This window comes from Stegostoma tigrinum, chromosome 12 (assembly GCF_030684315.1).
Source record: "Stegostoma tigrinum isolate sSteTig4 chromosome 12, sSteTig4.hap1, whole genome shotgun sequence".
NCBI classification, from domain to species: domain Eukaryota; kingdom Metazoa; phylum Chordata; class Chondrichthyes; order Orectolobiformes; family Stegostomatidae; genus Stegostoma; species Stegostoma tigrinum.
Genome location: NC_081365.1, coordinates 62,304,882 through 62,326,271, shown reverse-complemented (window position 1 = coordinate 62,326,271; position 21,390 = coordinate 62,304,882). Strand labels below are relative to the sequence as shown.

Sequence of the window (21,390 nt, the reverse complement as noted above, 5' to 3'; positions counted from 1 at the left end):
AACTGAAAGGACTGATCTCGTTGGACGTGTTGTTTGAAGATTTAGCACATGACTCCTGTCTCCAGTCACCCCAATCCCAGATTATTTGCCCACAATGAAATAATTTGATTCCCTCCATGTGCTGGCTTGGACTTTCAGCTTTCTTTGCTGTTTCATACATCCTGTCCAATTTTCTGATGTGCAGCCTGTGTTTGCATAATTATTTGCATTTTCCTTACATTTGAAAATGACCTAACCCTTTCCAGCTAACCATGAATGGTTGATCCATCCCTTGGATTTTTTTTAAAAATTGTTTAGAAGTTCTGTGTATTCTGGATTATGCCCTGAATCTCTATAACTGAATCTCTCTTCTCCCTAGCTGTTAACCCAGTTTGCCATTTCACTTTAACCAGCTTTGCTTTAACAACTCATCATTGCCTTTGTTTAAAGTTTCAAAAAAACCCCAATCATCCCTCAAACTGACTGGAAAAGTAGCTCAGCATGTGTTCACCAATACCTAGGACAGTAATTAATCAATCCTATCTCCCTAAATATTCACAGGATGTTTTTCCCTCTGGAGAGAGTAGGGGGTTTAGCAGTGCAAGTATATGTTTCCAACATGGTTCTTCATACCTTCAGGCTTACAATAGTTCAGAGGCTAGCACTGTTTCTTGGGTGTTTCCACAGGATGCCAAGTAGGCTGGCAGCATGGTAAATGAAGCCCAGCAGCGAAAATAGGCATGTTCTCCCCAGATCACAGGAAGGTGCTGGACTGATTCCTACAACTTTTCACCAGAAGCTCGATAGGAATTATATTTGACTGCAATATTTCAATTGCAATTACTTTTAGTTTAAAACAGGAGAAAGGTTTGCATTTAAATAGGCCATTTCATACCTGCAGCTGTCTCCAAGATATTTACTGCCAATCGAGTACTTTTCAAGTATAGTTACTGCTGCAATGCAGGAAACATGGCATTCGCTTAATGTACATTGATCCCCTGCTCGCTGCATTGTGAGTATCTAGACAATCTTTTTTTTTATTGTGGTGAAATAACTGCACAGAGGCTGGTATTCCATCATCAAGTTAGCCTTTATTTGCTGATGCACAGTTCACTGGCTACGGCCAACCACCTCAGAGTCAGGCCCCTGAACTGAGGAGATTCTAAACCCCCCTGTTTATTTATATTTTGTAATGTTCCCCACACTGCTGCTGTCCAGCAGTGGTGTTTGTTTTCTGACTTAGCACCTGTGTTGTGTGTGTGTAAGTGCAGGGTTTCAGTGAAATTGTGAAAATCATTTTATTTAATATTTCCACCATCGGAAATACCACATTCGTGTGGCCCGGAAACTAGCCAAAAGCAAGGCCCAGTAGGGGCAATGCTTACATATCCCCTCATTATATCTGTCAGCCAGGACTTTCCTGATTAGCCCAGGTTAACAACCCCAATCAAGGATCTCATCGTCAACAAGGTCCACTTGGTTCCAATCACGACATCCTTCCCCCGCCAGCCAAGTCCCAGGATGTAGGCATAGTCTTTCTCTCGAAACTTTTCCAGCCAAGTTTTCGCCCCAGATCTGGTACATCTGATTCAGACTCTGACATGGGCGGTGTGTACCAGACCCATAGCCTATCTTTTGCGTCCAGACCATCTCGGGAGAGTTTCCTCCTCTTCTTCCAGCGGTAATGGTAACAAGGCATCCATCTCGGACTCTGAGTTTCCCTCAACACTAGGTCGAGGGGGACAACCGACAGTTTCTGACAGTTTCTTCTGGCTGTTCTGATGGGCTGGTTCTGGACCAGTGTTTTGATCAGGACCACCTCACTGACCTGAACTTTGTAAGTCATGGCACCTGACCTTGCGTCAACCTCGCCTCGTACACATACAGGGCCATTCTCCTGCTTCTGGTACCAAACTTCGTGCCCAAAGTAAACTGCCTCTGTCGCTTAGAGGAGGCCTGTGGTTGGCATTGGCATTTCTGCTGCCATTTCACTCTCCTTCTCCTCCAAGCACTGGAAATACCACGTTTAACCTGGTGTGGAGCCTTCTCCCAATCAGCAACTCCTGCTGGAGCTATCCCTATTGTTACATGAGAGGTGGTCCCGTAATCCAACAGGAGCTGGAACAATTTGGTATGAGTGTTGCTGTAGACCGCTTCTTTAAACCAGCCTTCAATGTTTGGAGTACTCTTCCCACCAGCCCATTGGATGATGAATGGTATGGAACTGTCCTTATGTGCCAAGTGCCATCGGACGTTAGGAGAACTATTCAAATTCCCTGCAGGTAAATGGTGTCCCATTGTCCATGACCAATACTTCCGGGAGTCTGTGTATCGTGAACGACACTCACAGCTTCTCAATTGTTCATCCCTGAGTTTGCCAGAAAAATTCTACGTACACCCAACCACTTTGAATTGGCATCCACAATGACCAGGAACATTAAGCCCATGACAGGACTGGCATAGTTGACATGTAACCAAGGCTGGGGTTTACCTGGTCATTCCCACAAATTTGGGGACGCCGCCAGTGCTAATGTTTGTCCTTGTTGGCACTCTGGGGAATTCCCCACCAGTGCACCTATGTCGGTATCCAACCCTGGAAACCAGACATAGCTTCTTGCCAGCATCTTCACCATGGAAACCCCCAGATGACCCTGGCTGAGTTCAGCCAGTATCTGACGGTGAACGTTGCTGGGAACAATCACTCTTGCTGTCCCACAGTAATATGCCATCTTGTATGGCAATCTGGTCTTGCTGGATGCGAGAAAGGGTTCAGTCCTGGTAGCAATGGTCCTTCTGTCACCCCGTTGTCACCAGCTGGTTTAGTTTTGTAGGACAGGATCTTTTTGATTCCATCGTCAGATATTGTCAGTGGTGATCGGAAGGGTGCCCAGGAAGTTTAAAACCAAAACGTATTATTCCAGGAGTCACAGCACTGGTGAAGTATCTGCCAGGGGGAGGCGGCTCAAAGAATCCACATGAGCGACTTGGCTTCCTGGACAGTGTTCTAACTCGTACATGCTGAGAACAAAGGCCTAGCGCTGAATTCTACTGGGAGCTGTGGGCGACATTGCTGTGTCATCCTTCAGTAGGCCTAGCAGGGGTTTATGATCTGTTACTTTGACAAATTCCCACCCATAAAGGTACTGGTGGAACTTCCTCACACCAAACCTTCCTTTTTTATTTGGGCATATTTGCATTCGACACCAGCCAAAGTCCAGGAATCTTACGCTCTTACGCTTTCCTCTCAGTGAGCCAACAGTACCCCGATACCATACAGGGAGGCCTTGCATCTCTGCATCGCCTCTCGATTCAGGTTGTATTGGATCAACCTCAGATAACGATAGCTGCTTTTTCACTTCCCTAAAGGCTACCTCTAGGCAAAGCGATCATTTCCGAGGCTGACTCTTTTTCAAGAGCCAAGATGGATGTCAGGTTACATATGAGTTTTTCGTAATGTTTCACTAACCCAAGGAAACACCTCAGCTCCAGTACACTCATGGGAGCCATGGGCTCCTTTCGTCACCCTCACTTTATGTTCTAATAGGAATAACCCAGTTTTGTCAACTCTGTAACCCAAGTAAGTCACTTCGGCTGCCTGGAACACCCATTTACCCCTTCTAAGGTGTAGGCCTGCCTGGGAGAAATGTTTAAATACAATGTCCAAGTTCTCCAAGCACTCTTTATTAGTTTTCCTGGTTATTATTACATCATCCAGATGAATGACAACCTGGGGTAGCCCTTGTAAAACATTCTTCATGGTCCGCTGGAAAAGGGCGCAGACTGATGATACCCCATAAAGGACAGCACCCCACCCCCCACGACCCTTCCAAATTTGCATACGGGTCCTCTATGCAAGGGATCAGGTATTTATCCAGCTGTGAGATGCAGTTTACTGTTTGCTTAAAATCCCCTACAAAGGCAAACTGAGCCATCAGACTTGACAATGGGTACAACTGGTGCTGCCCATTCTGCAAACTGCACTGGTTTAATGATTCCTTCGCTCTCCAATCTCCTGATTTCTGCCTCTACTTTTGCCGGCAAAGCAAATGGCACTGGGTGGGCCATGCAAAATCTCGGAATTGCTTCCTGGTCGACATGTAACCTGGTTTTGGCTCCTTTGATAGTCCAAGCCCTTCCTGAAATATTCCTGGGTATTTCACCAGGAGTTCACTGAGGCAGCCACTTTCCAATCGAAAAATATAGCCAATCAAGGTGAATCTATCCCAACCAATTCTGCCCCAATAGGCTTGGGTCAACCCTGTTACTACAGTGGTAACTGCCTGCACCAATTGCTTTTCATTGGAGACTGGAACCAAAGTTGAACCCTTAATCTGCAACGGTTCCCCAGTGTATGTTCTCCGTCTGGCTGAGGTCCTCACCCACACGTAGGGGGACTTCCCAGGGTGTGCACTCTCATGGGTATCAGTCTACAAGTTTTCTTACTTAAGCCGGGCCTTGTAGGATTTTTTTGCTGTCTCAAGTCCATATACCGGCAGCAACTACAGTGGCTTGCTGGCCCAGGTACCAAAGAACTCTTTGGCCACTTGACCGAGGCTCGTCTTTGTTATGGGGTTCTGCTGTTGGCTAGCCTTGATTCCCTCTGCTTAGGACGTGCCCTGCGTAAGGCTGTGCAATTCTCTATGTTCAAGTGGTGTTCCCCAAGCTCATTTGGAGAGGTGAGGGATTGCATTGGGATGCCCTGTAGTTCCCATGCTCCACTTGCCTCATTTTCTAAGGACAAAGCCTGTGAAGTGCCTGTTACAGTCCAGTTGGGCTTCAGCTAGTAGGCACTTCTAAATGGTTACATCATTAATCCCCCATACCGAGTGGTCTCTCAGCATCTCATTCAGGGTTAACCCCAAATCACATGTCTCTGCCAATCATCTTAACCTTGAGGAAAATCCTGATACAGATTCCCCTGGTTCTCTAACAACCAAATAAAATCAGTACCACCTCAGAATTAGAGGAGGTTTGGGGATCATAATATTCCTTAACCAACTATATCAATTCTGTTAAGATTTTAGTATCTGGTGCCTCTGAGAACATTGAGCCCCTCATAACCAAAAATACTGCAGGCCCACAAGCAGTCAGAAGGATTACTCATTGCTTTACATCTGCCCCAATGTCATTTGCCGGGAAAAAATAAAGCATTCTTTGTACATACTGGGCCAAGTCTTCAACAGCAGGATTGAACAAGTCAAGCTTCCCAAATAAAAGCATGATGCCAGAAATCCTACCCCCAAATCCAAGATGAATATTTTCAGCAAATGTTCTTCAGGCATATACTGTTTTCTCCCGTCGCCATTGAAATAACCGCACTGATGCCAATGTTGCATCACCAAGTCACCCTTTATTTGCTTGTGCGTAGTAAGCTGGCTGTGAGCAGCCAGCTTGGAGTCAGTCCAACGAATGGAGGAGATTCTAATTTTCTGTGCGTGTTGGTCAGCCAGGGCTTCCTGATTGGCCCCAACCCCAATCAAGAACCTTGTGGTCAACAAAGTCCACCATCATCATCAGTATGTGTGGAATGTTAATTGTTTCGAAATACTGACCAGGACACCGGGGATGAACATGACTGGCAAATATTTCCATGTCTTAATATACATTTCTGTTGAAAAAAAATCAAAGCAAAAAGGTGGCAAAACGATTATTCATTTTGCAAGAATTCACTACAATCATAATGTGTGGAGGAGCTGGTCATTGGAATTAGCTAGAGGTTTAATCATTGCTGATAAAACAACATTCTTATCAGATAACTGGAACTGCAGATGCTGGAGAATCTGAGATAAAAAATATCATTTTCTGAAGAAGGGTCTAGGCCCAAAGCGTCAGCGTTCCTGCTCCTCTGATGCTGCTTGACCTGCTGTGTTCATCCAGCTCTACACCTCGTTATCTCTCTTCTTATCAGATCAGCTTGGTAAACCAAGCTCAGTGGAGATTCAGTAAATGCCGGAAAATGACCTAATTGAACCGAGCCAAATTGGTTGGCGTTCACTAGTGGTGTTCGATAGTTCCTAAACTGCGTGCCTCAACTAGATACTGCATAGATTACAGAAATATAAATGCATCAACAAAAACAGATTCAAACGCAAATCCATGGTTAGAATAAGGTGTAGAGCTGGATGAACACAGCAGGCCAGGCAGCATCAGAGGAGCAGGAAGGCTGACGTTTCAGGACTGGACCCGACTTTTTTTTTCTGAAGAATGGTCCAAATCCAAAACATCAGCTTTCCTGCTGTTCTCTTGCTGCCTGGCCTGCTGTGTTCTTCCAGCACCACACCTTGTTATCTCAGACTCCAGCATCGGCAGTTCCTACTATCTCCATGGTTAGAATGTTCTTAGCAGTTCTTCATTCCTTTCTCAGGAATGGGCTCAAAGGCTTCATTTAAAGAGATGATGAATTGTTCAGAAATTGCTTCAATATACTCAAAGTGCTTTATTTTGTTGAAAATATTGCAACAGGAACATGTTTTTGTTATAATTAGGTAATGAAACAAAAATAGCAACAAATTACCCAAAAAAAGGCATTTCTCCTGTTTACTAACCAAACTCTTTATGGCTCTTGGTTATGTTTGCTCACAGCACATGGCAATTTTTCCTGAAACAATCATTGGTTAACCCTTTCGTTTCTTCTTGAAGCTGCTTCTGACAAACAAAAACCTGTGCTTGCAAAATCACAATTTTATCCTAAACATGCTGGTTGCATGGCTTCCCACACCTGTAGCTCTGCAGTAAGTGCCTTTATGTGCAGTCTGCAGCAGCCTTTAAATGCACATCATTTGGAACGTGACATTAGCATGGAGCAGCTGAACATGTCTAGATTTTCACAGCTGTAAGAGAATCAGCTCCTGAAAAATCACAACTTGGAACCACTTGGTGAGTTAAAATGATTGCAATTTCTATTCCCTGCTGCTGTTGAAATGAGAGAAGATGTGAGGCAGAATTGGATTTTTTTTCCATTATCAGAGTAATAGCATTTAATGTATTAGAAAATTTGAGCATATGAGAGTTGGAACCCTGCTTTCACTGCTGAGGAAAGAGTGTTCCAGGTTATATTGAAACCTACATTTCACTAAGGAGCAGAAAAGGCAGACTGCAAAGGTTTTGAAACCTTTGAAAATGCACGTCCTTCAAGCCATATTCATGCTATCAAAAACAGAAGTTGTAGTAAAGCTCAGTAGGTCTGGCATGTATGTTGAAACGATATTTTCTACATCAAAGCTCAAAGACACAAGGAGACTGTTACTCAGTATTTGACCGCACTGACATGTCAAGCTAAATCCTCTGAGTATGAACAGCTGAAAGATTATCTCAACATAACTAGGGTTGTTTTAGACTTGAGAGATCCTGCCATGAGAGTGTATTTACTGAGAGAGGAGCAAAAGCTGCCAACAGGTGCAACAGCTCTGTAGTCATCATCAACTAGAAAGTATTAAGAGGTGAACAGATGAGGCATTGCTGTCTGCTAAGAGATTCTTGGCTAAATAAGAAAAACAGACTGGTCGAAAAGAAATAAATATATGCAAAAAAAATTAAGATGAGCGGACATGATGTAAAAGAGAAGTAAGCTCATCCAAAAGTGAGAAAATTAGAGCTATAGTGCAAAAAGCTGGATCAGTTTGCAGACCAGAACCTAACTAGAAAGGACCAAAGCAAGCTTATTAAAATGGTTGCTGAAGAGACATCAGATAACGATACTGGCCAATCAGTTTACAGCATACAATGGACTGGTATTGTCAGATCTAAAGGTGATAATTTGTTTGTGACTGCTAGTGTGAAGACTACAGGAGAGGAACATCAAGTAAATGTGAAGTGTCAGATAGGTATTGGTGCTTTGTACAATGTTGTGAGCTTCAGAGATCTGTGCAGTGTCATTTGTCAGTAGTCATTTGTGGTTGAAGCCCAAGATAGTAAAGTTGAGAATGGAAGGGCAATCATCCCAAGTAGACTAACTTAAACAGACAGCCCATGGCGATGGGAAGAATAAAAATCTGCAGTTCCAGATAGTGGATATTTAGTAAAACCCATTCAGCATAACTGAATCAAGTATAAAGCTTCAAATAATAAGCTTAAAGAAGATGTTTGCAATGTTTCACAAGCTACTAAGCCATTGTTTACCAAACACATCCTAGACCAAAGATATCCAAAGATGACGACAGGTCCTGGTAGATAACTTGAAGTAGATGAAAGTGTGCAACTACACAACATCTGCCAAGGAGCTTTCTAGCTGTCCATTGATCCAATCTGAACGACAAGCTAGAAGTAGAAAAGAAGGTGTAATCAAGAAGCTGATGACTTCTACAGACCAGATCATCCAATGATTTGTTGGATTTATGAACTGTTCAGCAAAGTCCTTGCCCATTTTATTGTCAGTGTGATCATCTATGCAAGCTCACCGTAGTACAGTGACATTGGCACAGAAAAAGAATAAACCTTCACTCAAACAGAACAACTTGTAATAATACCAGAGCTGGATATAACAGTATCAATGATGAAATCATCATGTCATGTGATTCCAGTGAGATAGGACTTGAAATCTCTTTACAGCAAAGACAGTCTGTTGTATTTGCATCCACAAAATTAATGTAACTTCTGTTTTATCGTTCATGGGATGTGGGTGTCGCTGGCTAGGCCAGCACTTATTACCCATCCCTAATTGCCCAGATGACAGATAAGAGTCAACCACATTGCTGAGCAACAGTATGCTCCGATATAGCTTTGTATTTGTTTGTAAGCATTTTCAACAATAACTGCTTGGGAGAGATAGAATGAAAGTGGAACCTGACCATAAGTTATTTCAAACTATCTTCTTCAAGCTATTTCTGTATAATTCAAAGCACCTGCAAAGATTGTTCCTTCATTTGCAGAGTATCTTCTGGATGTGGCAAGTAATCATGGGAAACAGGTACTTTCCTGACATACAATCGAGAGCAGCAGAGAAGAAATTTACAAATGCTCAAGCAGTGTGAAATCTTCCAGATTGAACAAGAACAGACTCTCACCTGGAAGTTACCAAATAAGCAATGACATTATTCTAAAATATTCCAAAATTGCCACCATGGCAACAGGATTTGATTTTGCTCGGATCAATATGGGACGCAACACGATGGAACTCTGCAAGTGCTGCAAGGCATAGTGATGAAAGGATGGTGTGAAAGCATTAAGGACTCTCCAGTTGCTTTTAGAAAGTATTCAAAATACTGTGACAAAGTGGTAGCTGAAGATGGCGTCTGGTACAAAGGATGTCTCTTAGCAAATGAAACAAGAAATGATGAAGCATATTTACCAGCTGTCAAGGAATTGAGCCTAGTCTGAGGAAGCCAAGACAAGTGCTGTGCTGGCCAAACATGAGCAAGGAGATGAAGTTATTGCAGTGTTTGACAAGTACTGACCTAAACAAGCTAAAGAGCCACTTATGCTACATGATAAACCAAATGGAGTAGACTTTTTCACTCTCACGGGAGCTAATTATCTTGTCCTTGTCCTTATCAATGAATATTCTGCCTACTAGTAGTTTGTCTAGCTGAAGTCAATGACTACCAATGAGATTGTACGGTAGCAGAAAACACACTTTAGTCAGTACAATATTCCAGACATTGTGATGAACGATAATAACCCTCTGTCGATGAATGAAGAATTCACTCACTTCATAACGAATTGGGAAGTTCAACCTTACATCATGTCCACGCTGTCTGGTCAAATCAGAAGGCAGTGAAATCACCAAAGGCATCGTAAAGTAATAAACAGAATTCAGCAAGATTTGAACAAGGCAATGTTTGAGTGGAGGAGCACACCTTGCTGAAGGCAAGGAAAATAGTCCAATCCAAAGAGCAATGTCACGCCTAATCCAAACAAACTGTTTGAATCATGAGAAAACTACTGAAATGGACATGAATGAGAAAGTTAAGACACAATGACAACCAGATTTCATTTTGGTAGAACTGCGAATTCATTGCTGGAGCTGAGTGTTGGGCAGCCAGTCAAAGTGCAAATGTTTAACGCTGTCAGCAAAAGCCTGCCCACACGGCAAGTGGGACAAGTGTTGAGCAGCTGTCACCTCAATCCTGCGCAGTGAATGTGCATGACCAGATGTTTCACTGCAAATGCACATACCCAGTTACAACGAGAAGTACTGTTTGTTCGCGTCAAACGGCTAATCAGGAGGATATGATTTCACCACCAGCGCACAGGACAGCATAACATTAGCCCCAAAGGTCCTCCATTCCCCAGCAACAGAAATACATCAGCAACAACAGTTACCATGGCAACACTATCTATGACACTCCCTGAAGTAGAAACATCTGGGAACAAGCAGATACCAAACAGCCAATGAGAATGCGTGCATATATTATTCGGCGACACGCATGATTTAAAGAATTGCACAGAGACTAATGACACTGGAACTGATGGCACTATTCTGGTCATGAGCGAAAGTTTGCCTTGTGATTGTGTATTGGGTAACTTGTAACAGTGAATGATGGCACATGCCTTTTGTTTTATAAAATGGAAATGTTCGGAGGAACGTAACTGTAACTTTAAGGTATTGGTGGCCTTACTGTAGTCATGTGACCACCTCTGGTTTATCTGTATGCAGACTGTAGCAAGTCATTAAGTGTGCATCACTTGAAACGCTGAATTTAAAACGAAACAAGCTCCGTTCAAAATTATACCATTGCATTTTGATTGCTCTGGGAAGAACTTGTTTAAAGTATTTAAACATGAATGTAGTTTCAGGTCTGAGGAAAGTTGATTGTGGAGACTAAATATTATAAATTGTACTCAATGGTCCGCCTTTCTTCATTCAGTTGTACTAAATATGCGTGCATTTATTTCAAAAGAATGCTCTTGGTTAAATAACCTCGGGGCATCCATTTTGCTGTGTCTCTTCTGTTGTGTGAGGCTACTGCAGAACAGTATTTATAATTGTACACTGCCTCAGGTCTCGCACAATCATTGAGAAATCCCTTGGCTGGTGGTGATGAAATCTACTGCTGGCTACTATTTTCCATAAATTAGATTAATAATTCTCACCTGAAGTTCAGGTTTAGAATTGTATAACAGATTTGTTTCATAAACAACTATGCTGCAAAGAAACAGTAATATTGCACATATTTGTTTAAAAAATATACTTTATTCAATATGCAACTGAAATAAATTGCTAAATTCCAAAATAGTAACAACCTGAGTTTTCAATGCACAGTGATTTACAATTAATTAACTGTGTAGCTGGGTCTCCGCAATCCATATGAAGGGCATTAGTATCCGAAGGCAGGACAGCTCATGCAGACATCTGCATGACAAAAACATCATTATGTGCCAGCTATATGGCAGAGATACTCTTAACAACAGACCTCAGCTGCTAACCCGTCTTCAGGAGTTAACATTCATGCTAAAACTTGGCCTTGGTAGCAGGGCCTAAGGGAAGAAAAATGCCATTATTTCCCTAGTTTTGGGTCCAAGCAATAGGCCTGAGGAGTGCTGCACCTATTGATCCATACAGAATGATCTACTCCAGTCTCTGTGACGATTCCACCTTTGCCACATTCTCTCCTAGTAGTAAAAGTTCTTGAACAATAACCTTAGTCCTAGAAATGCAAACCTGTAGAATATAACCATGATAACAAAGTGTGGGGTTGGATGAACACTGCAGGCCAAGCAGCATCTTAGGAGTGCAAAAGCTGACGTTTCGGGCGTTGACCCTTATCTGATGAAGGAGCTAGGCCCGAAACATCAGCTTTTGTGCTCCTAAGATGCTGCTTTGCCTGCTGTGTTCATCCAGCTCCATACTTTGTTATCTTGGATTCTCCAGCATCTGCAGTTCCCATTATCTCCAAATATCACCATGACTTGGATTTGTGACAGTTAGTTAACCATCAATAGTAGATGATGAAGTATTCTATGTTGAATATCTCCAAAGTATTTTTATGTGCAGTCGAATAATGAAGAGGCTTGAGATATCAAATAGTAGGAGAGACGAAACATCAAGTTTTAATGCTGGACAATGTCTCAGATCCCTATATACCCACTCTTACGCAAAAGGAAAGGTTTGCATCTCTCTTCGTCTCACATGACAATTATGTTTCAGTTAGAATATAATTATTATCTTTTTGGTAAACATAATTTTTAATAAATAAAACGCACACACAGTGTAGGACTGTAGATATCCAGAAAGAAAGCATTGTAAGCTTACTATTTGCAAGATTGTGGCTTTGAATCCTGCTGCCTAGCATTGATCGTTACATAAAATTTAGTGGTATCTCCATTTTATTTACATTCCTTTCCTCACACTGTCCACTTGGAAAATTCTTTCCACAGTTCGCCAGCTCCTGGGTCATTACCAATGTTGCTGTTTAATGTCTTCACCAGTCCCAAGTGGTTGGTCCTGTTTCTCAGCTTGGAGGTGTCTTCCGAGCCAAGCTACATGAGACATTGTTACTAAAATATGAATAATTGTGAATTGTAAATTCCTATCATATCTCATGCATTTCATCAGAGGTCAAGGATCAATATCAAGCCAATATTTGGGAGATATTTGTTGCTCTGTATGGACTCATGACCGGTATTTGTTGTTACAGTCCCAGACTAGACTACTAAATTTATTGTTATGATCCCAAACAAGATCACCAAATTATGTTTTTGTTTGGTTAGGGCACAATACTGTTTATTTTTAAAGTCGACAGAAAGTGAGATCCTGTGGATTTACCAAGAAATAAAGCCTTAAGATTCTACTTTTTCAAACAAACAGCAGTAAACTTTACTGCTCAAAGATAAAACAGTAATACAATCTACAACAGATGAATAGCTTATTTCTAACATTCAGGATTAACATCTGGTCAGCGTGGATGCGCTGTGTTTGAATACCGCACATCACAAATCAAATGGCAAATGTACTCAAGGCAGATCCCATGGCTTTGTCACTCAATCTCCCTTGACATTAATGATGTAGTGGGTAATCAAAATTTATTAAACCTCAAAGGGGATCATTTTTGTTGACCTGATGTTAAAACTCCCTCTCAAAGAGGCATCCATCATGTAATTAACTCAATGATGGCTCCTGTTCTGGCCAGTTACTCTCCTTTCCTGATACTGTGACCCCTCAGCTCCAAATGCTATCCTCCAGTACTTATTCAATGGTACCATTCCAGATTTCAATCAATAACTATTGAACAGTATCTCTTGCGGCGAACCTGTAGTTCAGTTGCCTTTTCGGCACAACTGATCAACTACACATTTTTGCAGGGAGTTTGCTTTTCTTTTACCTGGACCTCCCTTGAGCGCCAGCTTGGCAGTGAGAGTCAACTGCTCTTGACTTCTCACTGGGACTCCAACTACAGAGACTGCAGGATTCGGTTGCCTTCTCTCGAATATAGCTAATCATTATCCCTTCTAATGCGGAGGGTATATTTCTGTCTGTCTCACATTCACTGACTTCAGTCTCTGTTTGTAATAATTTGCTTTGACCTGTGAATTGTCCTGATTAACTGATTAAAAATCTTGCAGGGCATCTTTGAATATTGCCATCTAGCAACTCTGGAGCTGAGTGTGCTCTGAATGTTGAATATCACTCAGAATGCTTACTCAGTACAAGAAAATGGATATAACTACGAGATTTAATCATAACGTTGCTCATCTTGATTGATTAAAATAAAGAGTAGAAATGGTTTGAATCCTCCAAACCAGAGTTGCCTCATTTTAATTTTTACATTGTTATTAACATGGCTTTGGGATTAGGTGGCACGGTGTAGTTAGCGCAGAGCTTTAAACTTCCAGGAGCTAAGTTCAAATTCAGTGCCAGATGAAATTATAAAAATTCTTTTTTCTTTCAGCTCCATTCATCGTACGTGTAATGAGATTTGGCATTCTTAACTTATTTTCTGTTCTAACAGACACGGGTCATTGCACAGATATTGTTCCATATTGAATGTAGAATTGGAAATCTCACTCAAAGAGCCTGTAGGAATGGTTATTGTGAAAAATGAAAGGATTAATACTCAAATATGGGTCATGTGGTGGAAATAATATTGCTATTTTATAAAATTATCAATTCCTTAAGGCTTGGGAAATCAACTTCTTTCTCTATAGTGTAAATTGGCTTGAAAAATTTGATAGTTCCTATCCCCAATAGGGATTTCTGATCAAACTCATTTTAAAAGTTCAATATGGTAAAAATATTTTGTTAGTCTTTCAACGTCAGGATGGAGGCTGTGCCACTTATTAAATCTGCCCATATTAGTTCAACTACTGTAAAAACGAACTCATAATCAAAATATAATATGTTGGACAGTCTACATCCATTAATTTCCTTTAACTAATCACCTGAGTGACTGAGGAAATTATGAAAGAGCAAAAACATCGTCTTCCATCAGCTTAGAATTAAACAAAATAACTTGAGACTGTGCTACATTTGACCACGTTTCAGCATCTTAATCAATTTTCCCTGCCTCCATACTTGCTTAAACCTGTTGCACCTATTACATTTTCCAGTTCTGGTGAAAGGCTTTCCTTCCTGAAGTGTTAACTATTTTCTTATTCTATCTGCAGAGCATTTGAGGCATTAGCTGGTTTGTGTATCAGATTGCTAGGCACTCTAAGTGTTTTATCTCTCTATGTAGACCCTTGTCACTCTCACTTCAATTGAGGCAATTTTAATATCATTAAAACTGTTTTGCATTTGGAGGATGGAAGAAAGAACTTAGATTATGTGTTGATTTCACATACACAGGATACTCCAAGGTTGTTTACAGCCGATTAAATACGTTCATTTGTTGAATTGTAAACAAGGTTTTCATGTTTGTTCAGTGGGTAGCTCAGCTTCCCTGGAGGAGGTCTTGTTTCTGGGCTTACTTATTGTCAGCAGGGGTGAATCTCATGAGAAGGAAGCTTGTTAAACAATGACTATAGGCATGATGTGGACTTTAGGAGCAGTTGTCACACAGGCAGTAGACATTGGTCAATCAGACCACTTTTTCTTTCCTACTCTCACTTTTTTTTTGTATTTATTCATGGGATGGCTACGCCAGGAGTTATTACCTGTCACTAATTGCATTCAAGAAAGTGGTAGTGAGCTGCCTTCTTGAATGACTGTAGTCCGGGTGATGTAGGAACACCAAAGTGCTGTTAGCAAGGATGGTCCAAGCTTTTGACTCTGAAAGGTCTAACATTGTAGCTTCAGTTATGCCCAGTTTCGAGTTGTAATTCTGTTTGAAATGTACCAATATTGCCATGCACGGATGTACCTGCGAAAGGTAAGTTGGTGAGGATGAGGTCAAGTAGCTACTTCCCTCTCATTGGCCCCTTCACTACTTAGCGCTGACCCAGTCTTGAAAAGTGTCCTGTGACCAGCTTGACTGGAGTGGTGCCACTGTTCATGTAAGAAATTGAAATCCTCCATCCATAGTATATGCTGTACCTTTGCCTCTCTCAGTTATTCTTCCTGTATAGATTTCCACAATAAGGAGTGCTGATTGATAAGCCAAGAGATGTAGGGAAATGGATGGAAATAAGTTGCCCTGGGTAGAACATGTCTTTGCTCATGTTTGACCCCATGCCATGAGACGTCTTGGGGCCTGGAATCAATGTTGAGGACTCCCGGGGCAACTCAGTCCTAACTGTGAACCGCAATGCTGCTCCTCTGGTGTGTCTCTTCTCCAGTGGGAGAGGACAATATCCAGGAATGGTGGTACCTGAGACCTCGTCTGTAAGTTGGGATCCAGTGAAGCATGACTTTGTCAGACTGTTTCTTTCCTATTCTGTGGGACATGTCTCCCAATTTTGGCACAAGCCCCAGAAACTAGAAAAGAACTTCAATGGTCAATCGGCCTGGTTTTGCGATTTTTGTTTCCAGTACCAAGGTTGACGGCAGGTGGTCTGTTCAATTTCATTCCCTTTAGTTGCATTAAACTGCTACAAAATCTGGGTACTTTGCAAAGTCCTATTAGAGGACAGTTAAGAGTCAACCACAATGCTTTGGTTTTGGAGTTGCCCATAAGCCAGACCAACTGACGGAGGCAAATTTCCTTCCCAAAAGCTCATTATTATTGTGACTAAGATTAATGGATTTTTTTAAAATTCCAGATTTATTAATTGAATTTACATTCCCAGCTGCTGTGCTGCTATGTGAATCCATGTGCTTAGGTTATTTAGCCGGGCATTTGAATTACCAATCCAGTGGCATTACCACTACACAAGGACTGCCCTCAATACTTAGGCTTTCTGATGTGAGAAGGCAGCCATGATGACCACTCACCGTTCATCATCTTATGACATGCCAAAGAATATTATCAAGAGTTGACTGTCTCTTCGGTCTTTCAGTTGGCTGATAATTAGATGCCTATGGTGTTTCAGAGTCAACTATGTTCATAGCTGCAAAAAGGGGCGGCACGGTGGCTCAGTGGTTAGCACTGCAGCCTCACAGCACCAGGGACCCGGGTTCGATTCCAGCCTCGGGCGACTGTCTGTGAGGAGTTTGCACATTCTCCCTGTGTCTGCGTAGGTTTCCTCCGGGCGCTCCGGTTTCATCCCACAGCCCAAAGATGTGCAGGTTAGGTGGATTAGCTATGCTAAATTGCCCATAGCGTTCGGGGGTGTGTGGGTGTACAGGCATGGGTCTGGGTGGGATGCTTCATGGGGCGGTGTGGACTTGTTGGGCCGAAGGGCCTGTTTCCACACTGTAGGTAATCTAATCTCATCATATCAGAGACAAATCTTGAAAGTTAGGAGCACTAAACAGACTCCACCTTTTGGTGCTCAATTCTGATGGGCTTGCCGAAGATGGCATCCTGACTGGAACTTAGTTGATAGGAGTCTCTGCTCTTCTGAATTTCACCCAGTTTGGTTTTTGCCAACAGGAAATGGTTGACAATTAATGTGCAATATCAAATGCAGATTAAACTGGATGATTAGACCTTGTTAACCTCTTCAAAGAGAGCATTTCAACTTCTGGAACCGGATGCCTTTGAATCAGAGAGAGGAGAAGGAAAATTAGTGTGGTAGAGGGTGAGCTTGTAGAAACCAACCTTCCCGCAAACTGACTCATGAGATCAACTCATGAATAGCAATAATTGCAAGATGGTACATTGTTTATTTCTCTATGTTGATAGAGTTGTATAAAATGATACTATGCCCTAATTTAGATCAGAATTTGTAATAATGTTTGTATCAGAGGTTAGTGTCACCTGATTATATAATACCATGTCATTGTTATCATTTCTGTAAGGATTTAAAAAAGCACTTCCACATGTTTTTATGTTCTCATAGTAAAATAATTGCTTTTTATAATTTGACTTCAATTAATATCAAGTTCTGTTGAAATCAGACATTTTATCTTAACTGTTTACCAATTTTTTTTTCTTTATTTTCCAAAGCCAATTATCCCAAAAAGTCCAACTGGTAGTGTTGCCACGCCAACCGGTACTCTCTGTACACCTACAAAACGAGATAGTTCTGCACTTCAGGATCTTTTTATCCCCCCTCCTCCATCCGAGCCATATACTCCCAGGTAATCCTTTGTTCTGATTAAAGTGTTTCATTTTACAAATAGACCTAACGCTTATATTAAATGTTCCTGCATATGACTTTTGATGAAATGCCTGATAGAGTATGACACATCAATGATTCAGCTGGTGCAGTTCAATTTTACTTATAGCTAATACCTTGACACAGTGTACTCCTGTTAAATCTAGAAGCGATTTTCTATAGTTTTTGCTTGCATCTATGAAATCACAATGTTGCTCAATATGTTGCAGTACAAAACCACTTGTTGAACAGCTGTGTATTCCAAGTATATAATTCTTCAGGAAAACTAAATGAAGTAGAATGTTATGCATCGGTTATACAGCAAAGCAATGAACAAAGACTTTGCATGTAAAGTATGTTTCCCTTATGGTATACCAAAACTATTTTCACTCCGATGGAAGTCTTTGTAAATTCCGACAGCTTATGAATTTTGATTAAAATTTATTCACTTTAATGGGATCAATATTACATTCTTCCTATTTCATTTATAGTCAATAATTTGAAGAACAAAAATAAGATTCAAATTAATACACCAATAAATGGAGAATACTCTGATGCTAGGTTTCACTGAGCTGAACTAGCAAACAAATCCAGTGATGAAACTGAAAATGTGCATCCAGCAAATTCATCTTGGTGACGTTTAGACAGAATTGAATCCTGTATAAATGAAGGAGGTTGAGATCACTTTGAAATTTTCCAAAACGTAACAGCATTTAACAGGAGTTCACAGCTGAGTGTTAGGAATTAATCGTAGTAATTATGAAGAAAATCATGCATGGCTTTACTAAAGTATTAGGTCTTCAATATACAGTGGTACCAGAAAAAAAAACAGTTGATAATCTTCATTGAAGTGATATATTCCCAAATGTCTTTTAAAAAGCTGCTGCTAAAAAGAAAAGCGTAACAATTAAAAAAATTGCCTTTAACGAGAATTACAGTTAGAAACATATTTACTTAAAAGAAACCCATACTGCTATAATTTTGAGCAGACACTTAGTTTAAAATCAATATTTGGTGGTGTAACATTTGTTCTCAGAAGCCTCCGACAGCCATTTCATCACTGAACTCTTTAGCTCTGTTATGTAAAATGAGTATGTATTCCTTTTATATTCTGTTGCAGTTCAGTTTTGAAAATACTAGTTTTAATTTACAGACTAGATTGACCATTTTCATACATCTTTCACAATGCAATTCTTAAAAGATTTGTTATTTTGGATTCATGTCATGTTGCAGGAGTGTTGACTAAGATATAAGAATGTAGTTTTTGCCGATGAAGGAAACACTTTGCCATTAGCAGGACAGATGCAAAAATCCCAAATTTCAAAGGGGTCATAAATTATACTGCATGACAAAAAGAGTGCTGATTCAAAGGCAAACTCACACTGATTAGTCAAGGTGTTGCCATGGAGAACAGACAAGGGAACCATTATTGTGTAGATTTTTGTTTCATTCAAAAAAAGCAGTGTAATTGCTAGACATGCAGGACCCTAATAGGATATACACACCTGCTAGTAAGGGTAATTAAGCCACACCACAAGCCTGATTGATAATCTTCAATTCTAACAGTCCCAAGGTTGTTCAGCAAATGCTGTCAGCTTCTGGAATCATATCAAACTTTTGACATTATCTTCTGTGTTTTACAAGCACAGGCTGATTGGGTATAGCACATATTCTATGGCAATGTCTTAACCAATTAGTGTTGACTTGCCAAGCAATCAGCACCCTCTATTCATGCAATGTAGTTTATTCTTGCCTTTGAAATTTGGCATTCTTGTGTCTGTCCTGATGAGTGCAAAGGGAAAAACTTGAACAACATGTTCCTTTTTTCTTCAGCAGCTCTCAATCCTATGGCAGCAACTACATTTTGATGCTGTCAGTGAATTCCTGAACGATACTGCCAAACTTTGGAGCTTTGTTCACTATGTTTCAAAAGACATCCAACTGTGATTCTACAAAGCTATTACTTCTTTCATCAGTCTGCAAAATTTGAAACTAATAAATTTGGGCTTCCCAGTATAATCTGAAAAATGCCAACTTTTATTTCAGTATTACTGCTCCTCAGTGTTGACCTGTGCCCAGCTGCCATACTGTAGTGTCTTCTCTCAAACACCTTGTTTAAAACTGTTTGTGAACATTGTTCAGGTGAACTCTTAGAGTTTTGATCGTTTTATTGTTTCGTTCTGGGATTTTACAATTTCTCTGCCGATTTAAGAGGCAGTATATGATGAAAATTAATTCACTGGGTAATGCCTGGTGTAAGATGGAAGTGGGCAAGAGATAGATTTCCAAGCTGAATTTGAGTGTGACAGCTAATGGAAGTGATGCCATTGAGCAATCAAGGTAACTTAAAGTCCTGACACCTCAAATAAACCCTGAGGACCTTGTCTCATTTATAAATTTCAGTTCCTTATTTATAGCAATAATTTCACAAAAATAACTCCCAGAGTGTGGGTTTTTTTTTTAATTGTTCCAGATGTTGCGTAAGTTAATTTGTGGGTGCTTTATATGTATGACTTTTTTTACAGAAGGCTGGGAGGTTCCAGTATCTCTAGAATTAACAGGTAAGTCCCTGTGAGATGTGTCTGTTCATTAGCTGTGATCCAGTATTTGATATAATTTTAGAACAGAAAGATAGACTGTTTATAAGTAAATGTGTCTAAGCATAAATTCACACAATGAAGCAACTCTAATTTTGTGTTTCATTGTTGTGCGTTGGAAGCAAATATGTATGAACATTGTGTGTGTGATGATTAGGATGTGACCGTGCATGGAGATAACCTGGATTTTGGGATTACAATATGAGTAAAAACCACAGGTTAGGCTAAGTTTTAAAGGCAAAGATATCACCTTTGCTTTCTTGAAATTGGAGGCCCTGAATTTTTCAGAAATATTTAGGTATCTAAAAACTACAAAAACATTTGTCTAGAAACATCTGTTTCAGTGAAACATCTGGACTCTAAAACAGCAAGTTGGCATTTTTGTAAAAGTAACAGGTGAAATTATATTGCAGTATTTCTTAATGCTGTAATGAATTTTCACACTGAGAAAATTCTAGTGAAAATTTCGCACAATTTTTCAAGTAAAACCCAGTTTTTCCATCATTAATGCTACTGATTTCATATTTTGAATAATTTGCAAACCTGAAGCATTGCACAGCTGGAATTAAATTTTGACAGGAGAATGTCAATAAAATGTGTGAGCATTTTCTCTTATGTGTAGATATCTTCCACGTGTTGCATTTTGCATCAGCACTCCACACAGGGAGAAACCATGGTTCAGCTTCCAAATGAATTGTTTTCATCTACTTCAAAGGGTTAAAGCTATGATAACAGGTCTAATTTTGCTTGCAATACTCATAAATCTGTTTCAGTGATGCATCCACTGAAGTTTGGTTATCTTACTGTAGCAGCTCAAGCCATCACTTCATATTTCATCTTGTTTAATATTTATTATCTTACAACTTAAAATAAGCGGCCACTTTAAAATGAAAAAATATTCAAAGTGTCACCGCAGATGGTAGCATTTTCATCTCTCAGTGGGAAGACCCTAAGCTCAACCTTCATTCTGGTACTCAAGAACACACATTCAGTCAATATTTCATTACAAAGCCATTTTTGTAGTGAATATCTTTCAGCAGGACGTTAAATTGAACTCTTTGTTCAGTTGTAAGTTTAAGGAGTCCTTCCAGTTTCCCTGCCAAAGATGTTCTGTTAGTCATGGCAGCAAAACAAAACAGATATATTGATCTTTCATTTGCATCCTGGTCATGAATGGTAATGAAGATAGTTTCACTGTGATATTATCAATTATTCCATGCAACATTGTAATTGATATCAACCTGACAACAAAGCTGTGTCATATGTGGATGACAACACATTATCACTGAAACATTCAACA

At 40.4% G+C, this 21,390-nt stretch overlaps 1 protein-coding gene across 7 annotated transcripts in view; it reads left to right on the top strand.

The window, feature by feature from the left end:
- The window catches only part of cnksr2a (connector enhancer of kinase suppressor of Ras 2a), a 473,904-nt gene that overhangs the window by 255,485 nt on the left and 197,029 nt on the right, over positions 1-21,390 (top strand). For 5 of the 7 annotated variants that reach the window (XM_048541088.2, XM_048541089.2, XM_048541091.2 and 2 more), the window contains 2 exons: positions 17,343-17,476; positions 20,019-20,054. In XM_048541088.2, coding sequence (XP_048397045.2) covers positions 17,343-17,476; positions 20,019-20,054 — 170 coding nt within the window. The remainder of the gene's footprint in view (positions 1-17,342; positions 17,477-20,018; positions 20,055-21,390) is intronic. The other 2 variants (XM_048541090.2, XM_048541087.2) reach the window with 1 other exon arrangement.